The sequence below is a fragment of the Melanerpes formicivorus genome, unplaced genomic scaffold (assembly GCF_026170545.1).
Source record: "Melanerpes formicivorus ecotype bairdi unplaced genomic scaffold, bMelFor1.0.p_v2 SCAF_14, whole genome shotgun sequence".
NCBI lineage: Eukaryota > Metazoa > Chordata > Aves > Piciformes > Picidae > Melanerpes > Melanerpes formicivorus.
In genome coordinates, this window is record NW_027142366.1 from 4958588 (window position 1) to 4979092 (window position 20505).

Consider the following 20505-nt stretch of genomic DNA (forward strand, 5'->3'; position numbering starts at 1 on the left):
CTCTCACTTGGAAAGAATATGGATTTGCTATCTTAGGACTTGACTGACTGTTTAAACTGCTCTAAATGCAACTCACCTCTGAGAGTACAGAAGGGGGAAAAAAAAGGAAAAAGAGTATGAAATGAACATCCTGTTTGCTTGCTTGGGGTGAGCTCATACAGCTTGTTAATGGCTCCACCACTGGAGTCACAGTGTCACAGTGCATTAGAGGTTGGAAGGGACCTCCAGAGATCAAGGGGTCCAACCCCCCTGCCAAAGCAGGATCACCCAGAGTAGTCTGCACAGGAATGCATCCAAATAGGTTTGAATGTGTCCAGAGGAGACTCCACTACCTCTCTGGGCAGCCTCTTACAGTGTTCCATCACCCTCTCTATAAAGCAGCTCCTCCTCATGTTGAGGTGAAATCTTGGTTCAAGCTTGAACCTGTTGTTCCTCGTCTCATTACTGCACACCACTGCAAAGAGCTTGGCCCCCTCCACTTGACACCCACCCCTCAGGTATTTATACACATTGATGAGATCTCCCTCTCAGTCTTCTCAAGACTATACAGCCCAAGGGATCTCAGTCTCTCTTCACAAGGGAGATGCTCAAGTCCCCTAATCATCCTCATGGCTCTCTGTTGGATTCTCTCCAGCAGATCTGTCTCTCTTGAACTGGGAGCCCAAAACGGGACACAGTATTCCAGGTGTGGTCTCATCAGGGCAGAGCAGAGCAGAGGGGGAGAAGAACCTCCCTGGACCTGCTGGGCACGCTTTTCTCAATGCACCCCAGGATACCATTGGCTTTTTTGGCCACAAGGGCACATTGTTGTCCCATGGAGAGCTTGCTGTCCACCAGCACTCCAAGGTCTTTCTCCATGGAGTCATATGGGCATTGCTGGTTTGTGTGTGTAATGAATCAGGCTGGTACTGGTTGACCTGCTCTAGTGTAAAGGTGTATCTGTCTATGCTTTATAATCTCCTGCTACCCAGAGCAGCTACAAATACAGCTACAAAACTTTACTTCTATGTGTGGAAGTGTCAGACAAAGAGCAAGGTCTGTTCAGTGAGGTTTTTTGGTGTGGTTTGTTGCTTTTGTTTGTTTTTCTTTAAACAAAAAAAAGAGCAGGAGAAGTAGAAGCTACACTGAGATGGGCTGACTTAAACTGTTGGAGTAGAACATTATCACTGCCTGTGTCCCTTTTTCTGCTCTAAGGTTGTTTCTCTTCACACACAGAGTGGTACAGACTGGGTGGACTTGGAGGCTGGCTCAGTTGCTCAATTTCTTCCCTTGTTTCTGCCACACAGGGTGACTATGACCCCAGCAGAACCAAAGTTCTCCATTTCAGCATGAACCCAGCGAGCTTGGCCAAGCAGCAGCGCAAGGAGGAACAGCAGAGCCTCCAGGAGGAGTGTGAAAGGCTGAGGGAGATGCTGAGGGCGGTTGAAGGAGGCGGCTCCATCCCTGGGAGTCTGGAAGGAGTTGGAAGTTTTCAGTCACCACAAGAAATTGCAGGTAGGCTGCTGGCTTCTGGTCATAGAAATGCACTCATTCATCTGTACTGCCAAAGGAACTGACTGCAGAAGCAGATGGAGACATTGCAGACTGTGTGCCTGATGGAACTGTTATAAAGAAAATGGAAATAGCTGGGTTGATGCAGTAGGGAGTGAATGTGTGGTGGCAATCCTGTGGCAGTTTGGTACAGAGGGTAGGTGGAAAGGATAAATAATAATAATCCATATCATTTGTTCATGATGAATGAAACACCAATACAGCAGCCTTCATTGGCTGCTGCTGCCGATGGAGTGAAAGGAAATATTTCCTTCCTTTCAGAGCTGGTTTAGCCCTTGAGGTAGTACAGACAGCAGGAAATAACTTTCATAGCTGCAGGGAAGCAAGTGGTTGAAATCTTTTCAGACCTGGCTTAAAACAAATTAATATTGTTTATCAGTGTATGTGTGCCCCATTAATCACAGCTACATTCAATACTCCATGAAAATAGAGTACATCTTTCACCGAGCTAAATACATTTCACCGAATCCGTGGCTCTCCTCCAGTACAGTCTGTCTTCCCTCCACGTACCTGAACGAGACTTTTTAGTACAGTAACCCCAAAGTCAATACCTCCAGACTCGCTCTCAGACTCTGTAAATCAAGGTAAGGATATCAATAAAACATGACCCATCACCTACTGCGCTGCAAGGAGAGCAGGCAGAGTGGAGGCGTTCTGCGGAGCCCGAGAAATCCTGCTGCTGTGTAACTTGCTCGCATGTGCCTTGCACTCGAAATGGTTTTGCTAGAGAAAAGAAAAATGAAAGGGAGCTGATGGTCCATGTGGAGCTGACCTGTTGTGATCCAGCAGCACATCTGAGGTCAGTGTCTGGAGGTGAGGATCCTCCCTCAGATGGGGCTAAGGGGGCAGAGCTTCCGTCGAAGCCTGTGTGTGCTGGAATCTTGAGAGCCTCAAAATGGCAGAGCCCCTGGCTTAAAGCAAATGCCCAGGAGGAGGTATCTTTCATTCTTATGACACAAGAATACTCTGAAGGTAGCTTGCTTGTTTTCCCATTGCTCAAACAGTATTTCTTTATAACTGCTAAGAATGTGCTTGTTCTGGCATCTCATAGTGGATTATGGTACTGCACAGCCTTAAAACTCTGACATGGAGAAGTGTCAGTGGGGTGGTTTGTAAAGTGAGGAGCAGACCGGATGTGAAGAAGTACAATGACAGTTTGTCACTGCTCTGAGTGGGTGCTCTAACAAATGAGTAAGCATTGAACACTTCCAGAACATTTAAGGAAGGCTGCCTTTGCCCACAGAAGCTGCCTTTGCCCACAGGAGCTTCCAGTCTAAGACCCCAGTGAGACTCAAGCAGCTCTTGGGGACGGTTCTTGCATTGCAATTTGGATTTGAAATGCACTGGCTTTTAAATTACAGTAGAGCCTGCTGCCCAATGCCCTTGTCTGTCATCGTGCCTCCATCTCCCCAGCACACCTAATGCTGCAGATCCACACCCTGCCGGTGCCCCTTGAGCACAGGGAGGGAGAATACCAGTCAGGGGCGGAGGGGAAGCAGAGGTGAGGTCAGTTCTGTGTCTCTGCTGCTGCTGAATGAACCTCTGGGGTATCATCTACAGTAATTAGACCTTTTCTTCTGGGAGAAGAGTTCCTCAAGTATGCCTTCTGTGATTTGTTAGTCGTAATTATCATTCTGCTGCCATTCATGCAGTTGCTTTTAGCTGTTTGTGAAGTGCTTCTGTGCTGGGTTGTTACCAGGTTTGTCTTTAGCTCATAAGAGATGCATTTTTAAAGCTGTTTTATCTTCTGCCTTTGATTCAGACAGGAAAACAAACAGCTCACTGGGTTTCAGGGTGTTTCCAGCCTCTCATATATGCAATGCTTTTTTTTTTGTCCCTGCTTTTGCCCCAGTCCCATGCTATATCATTCTGACTTCTGGTCACCAACTCAGATGGGAGAGAGCATCAGTTGCAGAGCCTAGCAGGGAGGAAATACTTCAGTGTCATTTATCACAGTCACAGGAGGGCCCTTTCCATAATTAAGAGTGTCTGTAAGTGCATATAGAAGTGGTCCATGTAAACAAAATGGGAAAAGGAGCTGTGAGTGAAAGATGGAGGAGCCCTGTGGATGACTATCTCTAAGACCAGGGCATGTGTGTGGTAAGCCGGGTTATATGGAAAGATCTTGGGTTTTTTTCTTGTATTTTATGTACTTGTGTGCATCACTGTCATGCACAGGGAATGTTGCCATAAATAGTCCTAAAGCCTCATTCAGCAGCATGGTCAGAGTTCATTCTTTGTATATAAGGATGAGCAAGAGACACTGAGGACATTACAGCACTGACTGTGAGGTTAGCAGGGATATCTGAGCTGGCTTTAGATGAGCCAGGTGAATGCCAGCTTTGACCTTCTTGCTGGGGCAGGGCAGAGCTCCTGGTGGGTTAGGGGATCACACATCAAATGTGCCATGCAAACTGCATCCATTTTTGCACTGATTCTATCCTGCCCAACTCGTGCAGCATCCATGGCATGGATGCAACAGCTGGTCCAGGAATGCTTTAACAACACAGATTGGCATGGCCAGAAAGCTTACACTGTCTGCTTCTATTTGCTTAAGGATCTCAACAGCTCTGCCCACAGGAATGGATTCCATATGCCTCCCATTTTAGTGTATTTTCAAGGTGTGAAATGGGGAGCATGTAGCAGAAACTCCCTCTGCTCTCTTTGTCACTGTGCAATTGGCTGCCTTGGGGAGGGAGGTTTATTGTGCATCATAAGGGAGCAGGTTTCAGTGAGGTTTGTGGAGCTGCTTCTGTACCAAAATAACAAGAATCTGATTTTTTCTTACACCCCTTTCTGCCAGCTGCAACACCCATATGTGTGTTTATCCACCTCAGTCATATGACACATGCACGAGGCAGATTCAGTCCCCCATGTCAGAGTTGAATAGGATGAAGGGAAACCAGGGACAGAGTAGGGAGAGTGGGGATAAAAGCTGAGAAGAAAACAAAGGTCAGAATGTACGTTTGCATTTTGCCTTTTGACAGACAGAGGTAACCTGGGGGTGCTGGTCGATGGTAGGCTGAACATGAGCCTGCAGTGTGCCCAGGCAGCCAAGAGGGCCAATGACATCCTGGCCTGCAGCAGGAACAGTGTGGCCAGCAGGAGCAGGGAGGTCATTCTGCCCCTGTACACTGCACTGGTTAGGCCACACCTTGAGTCCTGTGTCCAGTTCTGGGCCCCTCAGTTCAGGAAGGATGTTGGCATGCTGGAATGTGTCCAGAGAAGGGCAACGAAGTTGGTGAGGGATCTGGAGCACAGCCATGTGAGGAGAGGCTGAGGGAGCTGGGGTTGCTCAGCCTGGAGAAGAGGAGGCTCAGGGGAGACCTTCTTGCTCTCTACAACTACCTGAAGGGAGGTAGTAGCCAGGCGGATGTTGGTCTCTTCTCCCAGGCAACCAGCACCAGAACAAGAGGACACAGTCTCAGGCTGCACCAGGGGAGGTTTAGGCTGGATGTTAGGAGGAAATTCTTCACAGAGAGAGTGATTGCCCATTGGAATGGGCTGCCCAGGAAGGTGGTGGAATCACCATCACTGGAGGTGTTTAGGAAGAGACTTGACAGGGTGCTTGGTGCCATGGTTTAGTTGATTAGGTGGTGTTGGATGATAGGTTGGACTCAATGATCTTGAAGGTCTCTTCCAGCCTGGTTGATTCTATTCTATTCTATTCTATTCTATTCTATTCTATTCTATTCTATTCTATTCTATTCTATTCCATTCCATTCCATTCCATTCCATTCCATTCCATTCCATTCCATTCCATTCCATTCCATTCCATTCCATTCCATTCCATTCCATTCCATTCCATTCCATTCCATTCCATTCCATTCCATTCCATTCCATTCCATTCCATTCCATTCCATATGATCTCAAAGGTCTCTTCCAACCTGGTTAATTCTATTTCATCATCCCATTTTGCTGTATACCCTGAATGGCTTATTGGCAGAGGTGAGGGATTTGGGTGGCCTCTAGCCAGTCAGGTTTGCTGTGTTCAGCAAGCTTATGTGATCTGCAACAATTACACTTAAGGTTCAAAGAATTATAATTATACCAACCAAAGGGAAGAAGAAAATAAAGGCATTAAGGACAATGATGTCGATGGGTTTGATAATAATGTGTTGGCCATTATTAAATTCATCCATTGGACTGGAATGCAGCGTGGTTTTTCTGATCATGGTTTTGACTCCTGGATAGGTAATAAGGAAATTATGACTGTGGACGTTAAAGCTCATTAAATGTGACTCTATTAAAAATCAAGGTTATGCTGGACTTTAAATCTCTTTGAGCATAACCGCTGGAGGCTGCAGCACAGCCTGGCAACTTGCCACGCAGTTCAGTGGTCCTTTGCTCTCATTTACTCCTAATAGCCTCTGCTGAAATGGGTTGCAGGGCTGTGGCAAAGGAGAGCCGGGGACGATGCGAGCTGCGACAGCCTTCCGTGGGGCGTGGGTCTGCACGCGGGGCCGTGCGGTGCTAATGGGGCAGAGCCGGGCAGCCGGGGACGGGCTCTGATGTTATGGGTGTTTGCTTTCTCTCCCAGTGGCTGCCCGGGTCTTGGTTGTGTAAGAGGAGAGTGCACCAAGGTCAAGCAGCCATCTGGGGAGCGGCTCCGAGTCCTCCTGTCTCTGCAACAGGGATGCAGATTGTAACAGCTTTGGAAAGGTGGCGCGGGGCATCGCTGCCCAGATTTGGAATCTGTTCCAGTGCTGCATTTCTATTTCTTGTCTCCTTCACACCTCCCCCCCTCCTTTCTGTATCTCAGGCTGCATCTTCTGCCTTTTGTCTTTCATCTGTGTAAATTTTCCTGTGTTTTCTTTTTTCCTCCATTTTCTCTTCAGCTCATGTCCCTTTAGATCTCCCCTTTTAGTCTTGGGTGGTCCTGGTGGGCCTCTTGATTTTTCTTTTCTGGTGCTGCTGGAGATGGAGTTCCATGTCAGCTGCAAGCAAATAGGTAGCTAATGGAGATCTGGCAGAAGTGATGACTTGTGTATTATAGCAAAGCATGGGCAGAAATGAGAATGCTTCAGGTGAAATGAGAATGCTTCAGGTGCTGATTATTTCCATGTGTATTTTCATCTAAAAAGCAGTACACTTGAAGGGAGGAGCAGGTGACCTGTGGAAGCTGGTTCCTGACTAAAGAATGCAGTAGTGTGACTTTTCCATGAGCCCTCAGGATTCATTGCTGTCCCATGGGTACAGTGGAGCATTCCCTTCTTTCACATAGCCTCTCCCTGTGAGAAAGAGGAAAAGAGCTTTAGTATTCTCTCTGTTGAGAGACACGCTGGTACCCCCACCAGAGTTGATTTCCCCATCCTCCTTCTTGATTTCAGCCATCTGTGGAGAATCTTGGAAGTCCACTATTTTCCTGAACATAATCCCACCAAATAAAGGAGAGCTGTTCATCCATCTCAATGCTTTCAGTGTCCTATTCTCCTTGTTAGGGAAAAGTAGGGACAGGGGTTCCTTGGTGAATCTCCCTCTAGGACAGGTGTTTGACCCTAACAGAGATGCCACATCGGGTATTCAGCAGAGGCTGTCTTCTGCATCACTGCCATGTCAGGGCCTTGTAAAAGTGTAATTAATTGGAATTAAATTGGATAATGAATTAATATTAAAATAATCCAATCTTCTTGAAGTGACAAGCCAGAGATGGTAAAATTTGTCACTGTCCCAGCATGCTTGTGCTTCTGATGAATGTGTTTCTGAGTACAGAAGGTGACAAAAAAGGAGCAGATGGAATTTAGAAGTTGCCATTCTCCATCCACAGTTGGCTGAGCTGTTGGTGCTTGGAAGCCTTGGTGCTTCCTGCCATCTGTGTGCAGGAAATCCACACATGATAAGGGCTGCACCTGCAAATGAAACCTGAGTCCACCTGCAGAAGGATTTTTCTCTGACCTTAGGTGTTGGTGGGTGCACACATGCAGCACAGCATTTGTGTCTCACCTCCTGCTGATGATTTCCAGCATCTCACTGGTCAAACAAGGTTGGGCCAAGTGAGTGCATGGAGGGCAACTCTTCTTCAGTCATGTAATGCCTCTTCCTGAAGCAGAGGATGGATTCATTAGGTAACACATCTCTCAGTGATGTTTAGAGTGCAAGTTCCCCTCCACTTTGTACTGAAGGAATTGTCTTCTTTCTGAAGAGATGCAAAGTGAAGGTCCAAGACATTTGCTGTCTTCAAACATTAAGGCACTTGTGGTAAGAGCAAGATGTTAGCCTTTGTGCCCTGCCTGTGTTTCTGTCAAGTAATTGCTTCTGCATATCCCAATTTCTTCTGAAGTTTATAAAGAGCTTCTCTTTGCCTCTGGTGTTTTGCTGTGTACTGGTGAGGGTCTGCCCTCTTTCACTTCAGAGATGGCTACATTCTTGATGGGAAAAGAAATGACTGCCTTCTGCTGCCTGCATCAGAAACGTTGCATAGCTTTAATGTGCAAAGCCCAAACGATATGGAAGGTAGCACACAGGATGAGTGCTGGTAGCAGCAGTCCTTGAGAGCTGCTTTGCCTGACCTGTTTTGAGCCTGCCTGCCTTCCCCTGCTGACTCTGGCTGAAGAGCAGGGCCTCCTTGGGGCCATCTCCTCACCTCTCAGCTGGTGATTATCATTATTGTTTTTATGGAGCTAGTTTCTCTGCTGCAAGACATTTAGATCAGTCTGGGACCTGAATAGTATATTAAAACTGGGAATAAGCCAGTAGATTAAACAGAGGTTATTTTGATTTCTTTCCTTACCATCCATATCCCTTTGTCCCAGCCCAGCACCATATGGAGCAAGGTGGGGCTGCTAAAGACAACTGTTTCCCCAAAAGGCTATAACCAGGCTGGGGCCTCCTGTACTTTAGTATTGACAGTGTTACAGTAGCTGGCGGGCAGAGTCTGCAAACCCCTTTCACAGTACAATGGTATCAACAGATTTGGGCAGCCCAGCCACAAGATAAAACACCTCAAAGCCTTCATGAGTCCTAATTCAGCAACAAGTGTGGCCTTTGATGGTAAATGCTCTGTGCTGCTGGAGTCAGCGCAGGCACCTATGAAGAGCCAGGTTTGCTGGCTTAAGTCAAAGTGCAGCCCCTCAAGAGTGCTGAAAGAAACATTCCTTGGTTTAAAAACAGATACAATTAGAATTGCTTTCTTCATCTGTAGCATTTGTCATCCAGATAGATCCTTGAGTTCTTCTGGAGATAACACAGATGTGAAGTCATGCAGCACTGAGTCTACTGAAAGCAGTGTGCCCTGCCTGTGGCAGCATGCCATGAGCCTGTTAAACAACCAGAGAGACTTGCCCCGAGCGTGACTTAATCTGTGTGCTGCCAAGGGCCCGGACACGAGCGGCCAGCCAGGGGTTACTGACCCAACAAACCCCCAAGGATCCCTGAAGCCTGCAGCTTCTTGTGAAACTGTGATGGGAAGTGCCAGTGAGACATTGCTGGGACTTCCAGACTCCATCTGCTGTCCAGGGAGCCAGAGATTTGCAATATATCCTGTAATGTAGTTCTGGTGCAGCTGCTGAATGTGCAAAACCTCCTGTCTGTCACAGGTTGCTATCCAGACTGTACTTAGCCTTCATGAAGAGCAAAAGAGATGCAAGATTTCTTCCTGACCCTTCTTTTTCACCCATTTCATATTTGGAGACCCTGGATCCCTCCAGTGATTGCTCCAGGGGGCTTTTTTTCTTTCTTTCTTCTTCTTTTAAAAGGATCTCCTAACCTCTCACTAGCCACTGTGTAGGAGTTGATTAAAAAATATGTAGCAGAAGCAGAAACCTTGCTCCAGAGAAACTAAAGCCACTTTACCAAGAAAGAAAGAGCAAATTAAGTTGGGAAGGAGAAGGAAATGGAAAAGAAAATAAAAAATGTGTATGTGATGAGAGGGACCAGATTTAAAGCCCAGACCATGAGAACATCTACAGTGAGGAACAACTGCTCTCACTAACTGAAGTAGCACTCAGAAGTAGCTGTGCTCCTTCATTTGTAACCAGGGGAAGATGAGAGGCTTTGCAAGGACAGAAGTCAATGAGCAGTGGAAGGACTTGAAACCTTTCTGTCACATGTTTTAACCCCTTCTTACTCCCCAAATCTCTGTAAGACACACCTCTATAAAACACACCACCACACTGCAGACAGCAGCCTTTGTGGCCATGGTTCTACATCTCTCTTTTTGTATCTCTCTGTGCTGATGGTTTCTTTATTAGCTGGAGACAAACCAACAGGCTGTTGAGCTTTGTGGGTCTTGGTAAACTTTGACAGCTGTGTTTTGCTCTTTGGGTGTTTGAGTAAACCTCTTGTTATTTGGTTGTCGCCTTCTTGGTGGCTCTGTAGCAGTCAGGATGTTCCCGCTAGATCTCTCTGGTCCAGCATCTTTCCTGAAGGGAAGGAGATGCAGTATTATCTGCAGCTGCCCTTTGGAACCTGTGGGGTTGTGATATGAGCTGCCTCTTACAGCAGTTTGCATCACAGAGCAGCTTTTGATTAGGGCCGGTGTGCCATGAGGCCTCTGGATGTACACAATTGAAAATGCTCTTTCATTCGTCAGCAGGACTGAGAAGAAAGGCTTGTGCTGATGGCTCGAATTCAGGCCAACACAATTTCCCTGACATTAGAAAAACCAACCTGCCAGCGTGGCAGAGAGCTCTGGCAGGGGAGAGCCTCAGATCTCTGCTCTGCATCTTGTCACTGTAGAGTGTTTCTACTGGAAATTAAAGCTTTGTGAGCAGCAGAGAGTAGCAAAAATCTCGTCAAGGAACTTTGCAAGGGGTGGTGAGGTTACTGGGAACATCTTGAGAAGCTGCGTGCTGGCAAGGTGAATGTCCCCTTGGTTGAGGATGTTTATTAGATTCAGAAAAGGCAACGGGAATGGGAAAACACTTAACTTACTTACATTTGCACTTTCCCCCTCAATGCTATCGTGATGGGGAAAAAAAATTACTGAATTTGCTGTTTTTCTCTGGAGTCCTCATTTCAATTTCCAGGTAAGTATACGTGGCCAGGAGCTGAAATCTGACTGCCTTCACCAAATAAATAGGGACTCCTTAACACTGAATCCCGAATGAGGTGGAGTGAAATGTGTAGAGACTGAGAAATGAAGTATGCCTGCACCTTCCACATTTTAAAGGAGGAACATGCAACTAAAGCTCTGAAGCTGAAGAGCTCAGGCTGGGGTTTGTTTTTTGGCTTCCTCCTCTGTCTCTGTGGGAAGCTGTTTCTCCTGGGAAAATCCTGTTTTCCAGTTGTGTTCCCTCCCCCCATTTTTTTTCCTTTTCAACTTACTCTGATTATTTAGAGGCTGTAAATGAAGTGAAATAAGGCTGTTTCAACATTCTAGAGCAGAGGCTGTATTTAAGAAGTTTATATTTGATGAGTAAGTTGATGACATTGCATTATGTGAATTTGATGTGCAAACTTGTCACTAAAGTGTAAACACAGTGACAGCAGGACCAGCAATTCCCAGCCTAATCAAGTAAGCCGAGTAACACATTCTTTGAGCTATAGAGTAATAGAGGCTGATTTACATATTAAAATGAGAGAAGCTTGCACAGATCCAACAATTAAGTTGAGATTTTAATTGCATAAAAGTCAGGAGATTCAAAGTTATATGTTTCCCACATCAGTTCATTTGTCACCTACATCTATTTGTAGTATTTTCAATGGCTTTATTTGGTATGAAGGTGGATTAAAGTACATGAAATGTTAGCTGTGGATTAAAGGAGGGCTTTGGGTTTGCTGGGTTAGAAAGGAGAGCTTTGGGTTTGCTGGGTTAGAAAGGAGAGCTTTGGATTTGCTGGGTTAGAAAGGAGAACTTTGGATTTGCTGGGTTAGAAAGGAGAGCTTTGAATTTGCTGGGTTAGAAAGGAGAGCTTTGGATTTGCTGGGTTAGAAAGCAGAGCTTTGGATTTGCTGGGTTAGAAAGCAGAGCTTTGGATTTGCTGGGTTAGAAAGGAGAGCTTTGAATTTGCTGGGTTAGAAAGGAGAGCTTTGAATTTGCTGGGTTAGAAAGGAAAGGAGAGTTTTGGATTTACTGGATTAGAAAGGAGAGCTTTGGATTTGCTGGGTTAGAAAGGAAAGGAGAGCTTTGGACTTACTGGGTTAGAAAGCAGAGCTTTGAATTTGCTGGGTTAGAAAGGAAAGGAGAGCTTTGGATTTGCTGGGTTAGAAAGGAAAGGAGATCTTTACATTTGCTGGGTTAGAAAGGAAAGGAGAGCTTTGGATTTGCTGGGTTATAAAGCAGATCTTTGAATTTGCTAGGTTAGAAAGGAGAGCTTTGAGTTTGCTGGGTAAGAAAGCAGAGCTTTGAATTTGCTGGGTTAGAAAGGAAAGGAGAGCTTTGGGTTTGCTGGGTTATAAAGCAGAGCTTTGAATTTGCTAGGTTAGAAAGGAGAGCTTTGAGTTTGCTGGGTAAGAAAGCAGAGCTTTGAATTTGCTGGGTTAGAAAGGAAAGGAGAGCTTTGGGTTTGCTGGGTTAGAAAGCAGAGCTTTGAATTTGCTGGGTTAGAAAGGAAAGGAGATCTTTGGATTTACTGGGTTAGAAAGGAAAGGAAAGCTTTCGGTTTGCTGGGTTAGAAAGCAGAGCTTTGAATTTGCTGGGTTAGAGTTTAGGATTTGCTGGGTTAGAAAGCAGACTAAGAGAGCTGAGAAGTTCTCAGTCAGTTTAAATATAGTACAAACTAACTGTAGGTAATTTCTTAATATTCTAGGAGACACGTTGGGAGGGAGGGAGAGGGAGCTATATTCAAATGCAACGCAAAAAAAACAGCCCCTTCCCGTTGATCTCAATAGAGGGTGAATTATATCCTTAACTTCTTGTTTTCTTTTTAAGGAGTAAGCTTTATTGAATTGCAAATTCCCAGAACTGCACTAGTACCACTAAGAACTGCATCGATATATGGATTCTGTCCTTGGTGTTTGTGCTGGTTTCACAGGACTGATCTTGCATTCAGATAAGCGTGCACGTATACAGCTCCCCTTATCTCCCCACGCTGATGTTCTGATATATGAATGCTTGTTCCCTGTGCTCACAAAAAGCTATTCACATGCCAAGTCTGACCAGGGTTTCTTTCTTTTTTTTTGTTTTTTTTTTTTATTTAATATATAATCCTTCTTTGAATTAGACTACAAAAAGGATGTGTTTGAAAAGGTTAACTAATGGAGACGCTTTTCTTCCTGATGAGGAAAAGAGAAATGGGGAAGTGCTGAAAAACGGCCGAGCGGAGTTTTGATCAGGCCTTTTTCTTTCTAATCAAATGCATCCTAGGGCGGTGAGCAAGTAGGAGAGATGTTTTAATCCAGGGTGGATTTATTTGGAATGGAGAACATTTATTTGGAAAGCAATCAGCCTGTAAAAGCAGACACTTGTAATTACTTCTCCGTCTTAATCATGACACTGACATCAGTACCATGATGTGATAAAGTACTGATAGCCTTCAGAGTGTGGTGCTGACATGAGAATGTTAATAGGAGGGAGAGAAGCCTCTGTTGGTGTCTTCACATCGTATCAACCTGGTTTGCTAATGTCCAGGTGTTCTGGGCAGATTGTCCAGTGGTTACTAGTCACACAGTATCCCAAACACAAAAGCATAAGACCTCCTAGCTCCTTTGGGCAAAAGCCAGCACCTTCCCATCCCCTCAGGGATGTGCCAGTGGATAGTACAGTAGCCAGAGCACTGCTGTGCTATGCTCCTAGCATAGTACAGGTCATATCCATGCAGATGGCAATATTCTGCATGGTGCTGGCTTTGATGATCCCATGCTTTTGGTGTGATTTTGTGTCAAGGAGGTGAAGGCATAGGTTTGCATCATAGCAAGTCTTAAAACTCGAGGGAAAGTCATTGCCTGTCCACCAGGGATTTCTGAGCATCTGGGAGCAATCCATTATTTAGACTAAACCAAAGCTACCTGGTGTGTTTTATGTACTTATAGCAGTTGATGCAGTCTTCACTCACTATTTCAGTGTTTCCCTGTGTTCTCTATTTCAGTGTTTCCCTGTGTTCTCCATTTCAGTGCCAGGTTATCTGTCACAATCTCCAGTTAGTGAGCAGTAAGTCAATCCAGCCTCCATTAGGGAAAAGCACATTAATTCCTATGTACAACCAGCTCCAGCTCGATGGATGAAAAGCAGACAGACGAAAAGCTGGTTGAATTCAGATTCATGAACTGCTTTTTCTCTCTCTGGCTGCCTTACTGTGTTTCTGTCTGTACTGAACAGAAGAGTCTTGATGCATCCTGCTGGAGGACTGCAGCATGGTGGGCTATTGGGTAGGCATCCAACTTTGTAAAGTTACCTTCTGCGATGATCAGATACCATCAGAGGTGTGCAGCAGAAGTATTTAAATTAAATAGATCAGAGGCTTCCATATGGAAGGGCCAGAGACAGAAGCAGCATCCACCTGTGCTGGAGACTGTGGATGTGTCATCAAAAATCTTGCCGCTAGTGGCATCAAAGGTGGCACACGGATCTGAAGGATTCAGCAGAGGGGCTCTGAATAGGCTGATAATGATGACGGCGTGAGGTTCCCCTTTCAGACTGCCATATTGTGATGACTTCCCTCAAATGAGGCAGAATTGAGGTGAGGGGAAGTTTCAGTCCTGTTACACAAAAGCAGTAAAAATAAATCCCAAGTTACAGCTGGTGGTGTTTGGCCTGTGTGACAGGTGAGGGCTAGAGGCATTTTCAGCAGCGGCAACCCGTGGAAGTAACTCCTGGTCAGGTTGTTTCCATGATAATGTCCCTTCCTTGGTACGTGGCCAGCATGCTGATGCATTTGCAAGCTCCCTGAAGAATTTATTTGAACTCCCATGGTGCCTCTAGTAGTAGTGGAGATTACTTTCCACTTGAAGGAGCTTCACAGAATCACAGAAAACATCTGTTCGGAAGAGACCTCAAAGGCCATCCAGTCCAAGTCTTGACCCAGCACTGAAGGGTCAACACTAAACTTCTTGCAACTTGAAACTTCCACAGAAAGAGGTGAGGAGCATTACAGAATTAACCAGGTTGGAAAAGACCTTCGAGATCAAGTCCAACCTCTCCCCCAACACCACCTAATCAACTAAACCATAGCACCAAGTGCCTCATCCAGTCTCTTTTCAAACACTTCCAGTGATGGTGACTCCACCACCTCCCTGGGCAGCCCGTTCCAATGGCCAATCACTCTTTCTGTGAAGAATTTCTTCCTAATATCCAGCCTAAACCTCCCCTGGCACAGCTTGAGACTGTGTCCTCTTGTTCTGTCACAGCTTGCCTGGGAGTAGAGACCAACCCCTGTGCTTGTGCTCTGGAGTCTCTAGGAAGATTTTGGTGAAATGAAAAATTATTAGCAGACTGTTCCCATGTGTGCAAAGCCTTCATTTGCAAGGTGATGCCCTCAGCCAAATGGAGAGGGTGCTTGCAGCGTTTGGGAACAGATTTAAAGCTAATGGCATCTTAGTTACGCTTCAGGAAGCTCTGAGTCCTAGGCTGCTAACCCCAACAGTTAGAAATAAATAAGGGTAAAGATTAGAACCACACATATCCCACACATTGCAGCATGTTAAATGCTGCTGTTCTCCTCTGTCAAAGGTGGAGTGAGCCAGGCTGTTCCGTAAAACCAGGGCAAATGGGCAATTAGCAAGAGGTACAGAAATAGTGCTCAGGAAAGTATGAAGGTGCTCTGAGAGAGCCATAAAATGTGCCTCCTTGTTTTGCTCATGGGTTAGAGTGGGAATGTTTGACACTTAGCAAAAGCTGACTAATTCTTTAGTTGTTTTTGTTTCCCCTTTAATGATGAGAACTCAGGAGAGGGCTGGTTGTGACTGGCGAGAGAAAGTGTTGCCATGAGAGTGAAGCCCTTTGAAATTAGAAAGTCCCTTGGATGATTTACTTTGCAGCGATTTGAGCGGCGGCCAGTTTGAATGTGTCAGCAAAACTGACCAGCACGATGCAGTCTTGTCAGTGCAGGTTCTGTTTAGCTCTTCAGGCATCAAGAGGCAAAGCCTGCTCCAACAAGGGGAGCCTGTGATGAGGGAAATTATAACTGCAGCCAGCCGCGCTAGCGACTTCACCATCTGCTGTGAAGTCTCTGCCTTCAATGCCAGCGCTTGTGGTAGCAGGCATAATGATGATAATATTTTCCACTTCTGTAGCACCCTCTGTCCAAAGGTCTCTGAGTATGCTAGAGATACTAATTAAAACTTGCAGCACCCATGGGAGGTGGTCATGAGTCTCCACACTGGCTTTTCTTGCTTGCAGAGTCTAAAGAGATTGTGTCACTGATCTTTGGGCAGCAGTTCCTTCCATCAGCAGCTGAGGAAGAACTGAAAAACTCTCATACTGTGGTTAGTTTAAATCAGAGCTGTATTAGAGAGGCAGTCTGATGTTAACTTGAAGTGTAAGGCAGGGACTGAGCATTGTGTTCCTAAGTGAGCTTGTTGGGGGAACAGTGGAAGCCGGGTCTGCTGTAGCGGTTTCAGAGTTTCTTACAGTCTTGGAGCAGGTCTTACAGGTCGAGTCCAGTCCTTAATATGTGGTCTTCAAAGGAAAATGAGCTCTTAAGGTTGCATTACAAACACTCAGTGCAGTGCTCTGCAGGTAAAAAAAATAACCATAGAATCATGGTTTGGGTTGGAAGGGTCTTTCTCCAGGCAGAACAACCCCAGCTTTCTCATAGCACAGGTGTCAGTCTTATGCAGAGAGCCCCAAAGATGGGGCTCCTTGTTCTGCAGTGATGGCTGGAATCCTGGATGCTTTGGATCCATGTTCTGCAGTGATGGCTGGAATCCTGGATGCTTTGGATCCCTGTTCTGTAGTGATGGCTGGAATCCTGGAAGCTTTGAATCCATGTTCTGTAGTGATGCCTGGAATCCTGGAAGCTTTGGATCCATGTTCTGTAGTGATGCCTGGAATCCTGGAAGCTTTGGATCCCTGTTCTGTAGTGATGCCTGGAATCCTGGAAGCTTTGGATCCATGTTCTGTAGTGATGCCTGGAATCCTGGATGGTTTGGATCCATGTTCTGTAGTGATGCCTGGAATCCTGGATGCTTTGAATCCATGTTCTGTACTGATGGTTGGAATCCTGGAAGCTTTGAATTCGTGTTCTGTAGTGATGGTGGAATCCTGGATGCTTTGAATTCGTGTTCTGTAGTGACGGCTGGAATCCTGGATGCTTTGGATCCATGTTCTGTAGCGATGGCTGGAATCCTGGATGCTTTGGATCCAGGTTCTGTAGTGACGGCTGGAATCCTGGATGCTTTGAATCCATGTTCTGTAGTGATGGCTGGAATCCTGGATGCTTTGAATCCATGTTCTGTAGTGATGGCTGGAATCCTGGATGCTTTGAATCCATGTTCTGTAGTGACGGCTGGAATCCTGGATGCTTTGAATCCATGTTCTGTAGTGATGGCTGGAATCCTGGATGCTTTGGATCCATGTTCTGTAGTGATGGCTGGAATCCTGGATGCTTTGAATCCATGTTCTGCAGTGATGGCTGGAATCCTGGATGCTTTTATTGTCCAGAGGACTTTTTTTTTCTTTTCTTTTTACTGCTTTATGTTATTTTATATAAACTCAATCTTGTAGAATGCTAACAGGAAAGCTTTTCCATGCTCTGTAGGAAATTGATGAAAACCTTGTATGGACCACCAGGGAAGAGGTAAACACTTGAGAAAGGGAGAAACTTGGCCACAAATCTTTAATGCACAATCCAAACACTCACACTCCTGGATTTAAAAGTATGCTCCCAAGCAGATCCATTTAACACACTCTTCAGCTGGGTAGAGCTGTGTCAGTGACGTTCTTCCTTCCCCTGAGTGCAAGGTGTGAAGGAGAACCTTCTAGTTAACCTCAAAGATACACCTACTACCCACCATCTCCAAGAGGAAAAAACCACTGTTGTCAAGTATCATTATATGGTGTGTAAGTGTATTTGAGGCTATTAAAGACAGTCATCCTCAGAGATTTGTACATTACAGGTTAAAATGAGGCAGGGTGGGGGGAACAAACCCTTGCTGTGCTTAATTTTTGCTGGGTGCTGCATGCACTTTTCTCCATTATTTACTTAATCTTAAATGCCAGATGCTAAAGGGCACCAGCATCAATTAACTGCTTAATTAGACTTGCAAAGAAATCATGTAATTTAGTTATAGGCAAATAAAAAAAAAACACAAAAGGAAAAAAACCTGCATAGAACAGAAGCTCAGGGCTCTCTTTGCAATCATTTTTAAAGCTCCCTGCATACATTGTTTGCTTTCATTGCTCACTGGAAACTCTTTGGAGCACTCTCTGTGCCACTTGCCCCGCAGGGAGGCAAATGCCTGGATGCAGCATCACTTGCTTGTTGCCATTCTGAGTGGAATTAGCCACAGCTTGCTTTTTTGCTCTCCACATTCTTTTAACAGGGGTTTGGATCAGGTGCCCTTTGTGAGGACTTGTGTAGGGCCTCATCCTGATCCACAGGAGAGCCTGGCATTGTCCTCTCTTTGTGATCTATGCTCTCTTGGTGCTTGCTCTGGGTTGCTAGTTTGGTGAAGACCATTGGGGTTGACTAGATGATCCCTTTCAACCCTTACCATACTATGAGCCTGGCATTCTATGATTCACTGTCCTGTGAAGGTGTTTGTGGTGAACACATTTTAGTGTATTTTAGCATTCAGCCAACAAAGGACAGAGGGAGCCCTGCTTCACTCACTACAAAGTAATAGGAAACAAGATGTGTATAGAATAGAATAGAATAGAGAAGAGACGAGACCAGACGAGACCAGACGAGACCAGACCAGGTTGGGAAAGACCTTTGAGATCATTGTGTCCAACCTATCATCCAACACCATCTAATCAACTAAACCATGTCACCAAGCACCCCATCCAGTCTCTTCCTAAACACCTCCAGTGATGGTGACTCCACCACCTCCCTGGGCAGCACATTCCGATGGCCAATCTCTCTTTCTAGGAAGAGCTTCTTCCTAACATCCAGCCTAAACATCCTCTGGTACAGCTTGAGACTGTGTCCTCTTGTTCTGGAGAAGAGATTAGTTCCCACTCCCATGAGTAAGAGCATTCACAGGACATTCATGTTTGTTTCATCAGGGCCTATAACTCCAACTGAATCTTTACCTTACACGTTACCTTAGAAGAGCAACAATGAATGCCTTGTGCTTGTGTATACACCACATTTTCCTTCTGCATAGGTGCTGCTGCCTTTCTGACTTGACTGACAGGACTCTCTCTTTGGTTTTGGCAGCATTGTCATTGAAGTGCCTTGGTAGCACCCCATGTTTTACGATGTTTGCTTCATTCTGTCTGCTGAGATTTTGGAAGCTGCTGACGTAATTGTTCTCAGAGGTGCTGAAACCTTTCTGCAGGCAAGGTGGTGGCCTGTTCCTCAGAGCTTTTGTTCTCCCTCTGTGCCTGTGCTGTGTCAAGGCTGCTCTTTCCCTTTCTGAAAATACAACCTAGCCCTTACAGAGCTCTTTATTTCTTCAAAGCACTGTATAAACATTATCTAATTAAGTATATATAACATGCCCTAAAGTATGCTAAGGGAAAACTGCAGCCCAGCATTGAAGTTTCCAGTCACTTGATCCAGTGTAAAATCTGATTGAATCACTAATTATTTTTCAAAATGCTGTGCCTAATGACATGTATCAGGACAGGAAGATCAGAGCTGCAGCCAGGAGCATTGGGAGCTTCCACCAAGGAGGGAGAGGCGGTCAGGTAAGTTCTGCGTTAGTTCTAGAGCTGGCTGGAATGCGCACGCTGACGTAAGGAACAAAACCACAACAACGAGAAAGAGGAGCTGCAGCACTTGGATCCTTCCTGTGTGATAGATATATAATCAGCTCTACATTTCCTGTTGAAATGCTCATTAAAATTGCAGCCCCTCTGATTATGCAGCTGCCTAATTCAAATCAATGGGGCTCCTGAAAGGAGTTCAGGTATTTTTTAACACTGCTGTGGAACTTCCTTGTTTACAACATTATGATTAAGTGACTTTTTTTTTTTGGTTTCTAAGTCATCTAAAGCATTACTAAAAATCCCTCTGGCTTGTCTCTAATGTTGTTTGTTTTTTTTTACCCTGAGCAGCTTCAAACAATGCAGACCTGGCTTTATGGCTTTATCTTTTACTACTTAGTGCAGCGTGTCTATTTGCATTGGTAGGTAAATCAGCAGCTCAAGTGCACAAGTTCTTTATAATTCCCAGTAAGCCAGGGCTGGCTTTTGTTTTGGAATCTTAATACAGATAAATAAAATTAATAGAGCAGCAGAATAAGTAACACTGAGAGTCCCACAGCCATGCTTTGCTTCCAGCTCACTAACTTGTGGAAGCAGATGTTTATATCTATCGGCGAAGACTCTTTGATGTTACGACTGTCGTATGGCTGTCCAGAATGGAAATTAGGATGTCCCAGGAGTCAAAATACTTCAGTAGGTCTCATCCTGGAAGGGAGATCATTTCAATTTCACTGGAAAGATGCTTTCAAGGTAATTTCAAGTGTTCTGTTTTGGGGTACTTCAGAGCAGTGGCAGGGTTCTGGTGAGTTTGTTTTTAAGACTTTGGGTTTGTTAATTTCTCCCTTTGCTAATAGCTCAAATGTCTTCTACTGTTTCAGAAGGCTTGGCACAATTCTGGTGTGTTTAAGTGGCAAACATTAAGGGAGAATACCTAAGTCAAAACATTGTGGGAGAGAGACTGCGTGAAGGAGCAGATGTTTACAGTCTCTGACTTCTGTGCTTGAGAAAAAGCAAACATGTTTCTATAAAAACCCAACGTGGTAAAAGCATTTTAGTTGCCTGGAGTTTTATGCTTCACCTACCTCTCAAAGTATGTCTTTAGCCTTCCTTTGCTTTCATTACCTCACCCCAGCCATACTCATTAACTTCATTATTTCACTCCCCTTGGTTATGGTCCCACTGGGGTGCCGGGAGCAGAGACAGATCTGGCACAGCTCAGAGCTGGCACTCGTAGTCACTTAATCCCTCACTGAGCACATCTGTTC

The 20505-nt window shown here is 45.3% G+C and overlaps 1 protein-coding gene across 2 annotated transcripts in view; it reads left to right on the forward strand.

Annotated features, from left to right (window-relative positions):
• MAD1L1 (mitotic arrest deficient 1 like 1) overlaps positions 1 to 20505 on the forward strand; it is a 428013-nt gene that overhangs the window by 283386 nt on the left and 124122 nt on the right. For both annotated transcript variants that reach the window (XR_010988348.1, XM_068146670.1), the window contains exon 16: positions 1287 to 1494. Coding sequence is in view for 1 of the 2 variants with exons in the window: in XM_068146670.1 (XP_068002771.1) it covers positions 1287 to 1494 (208 nt within the window). In the remaining variant the exon portion in view is untranslated. The remainder of the gene's footprint in view (positions 1 to 1286; positions 1495 to 20505) is intronic.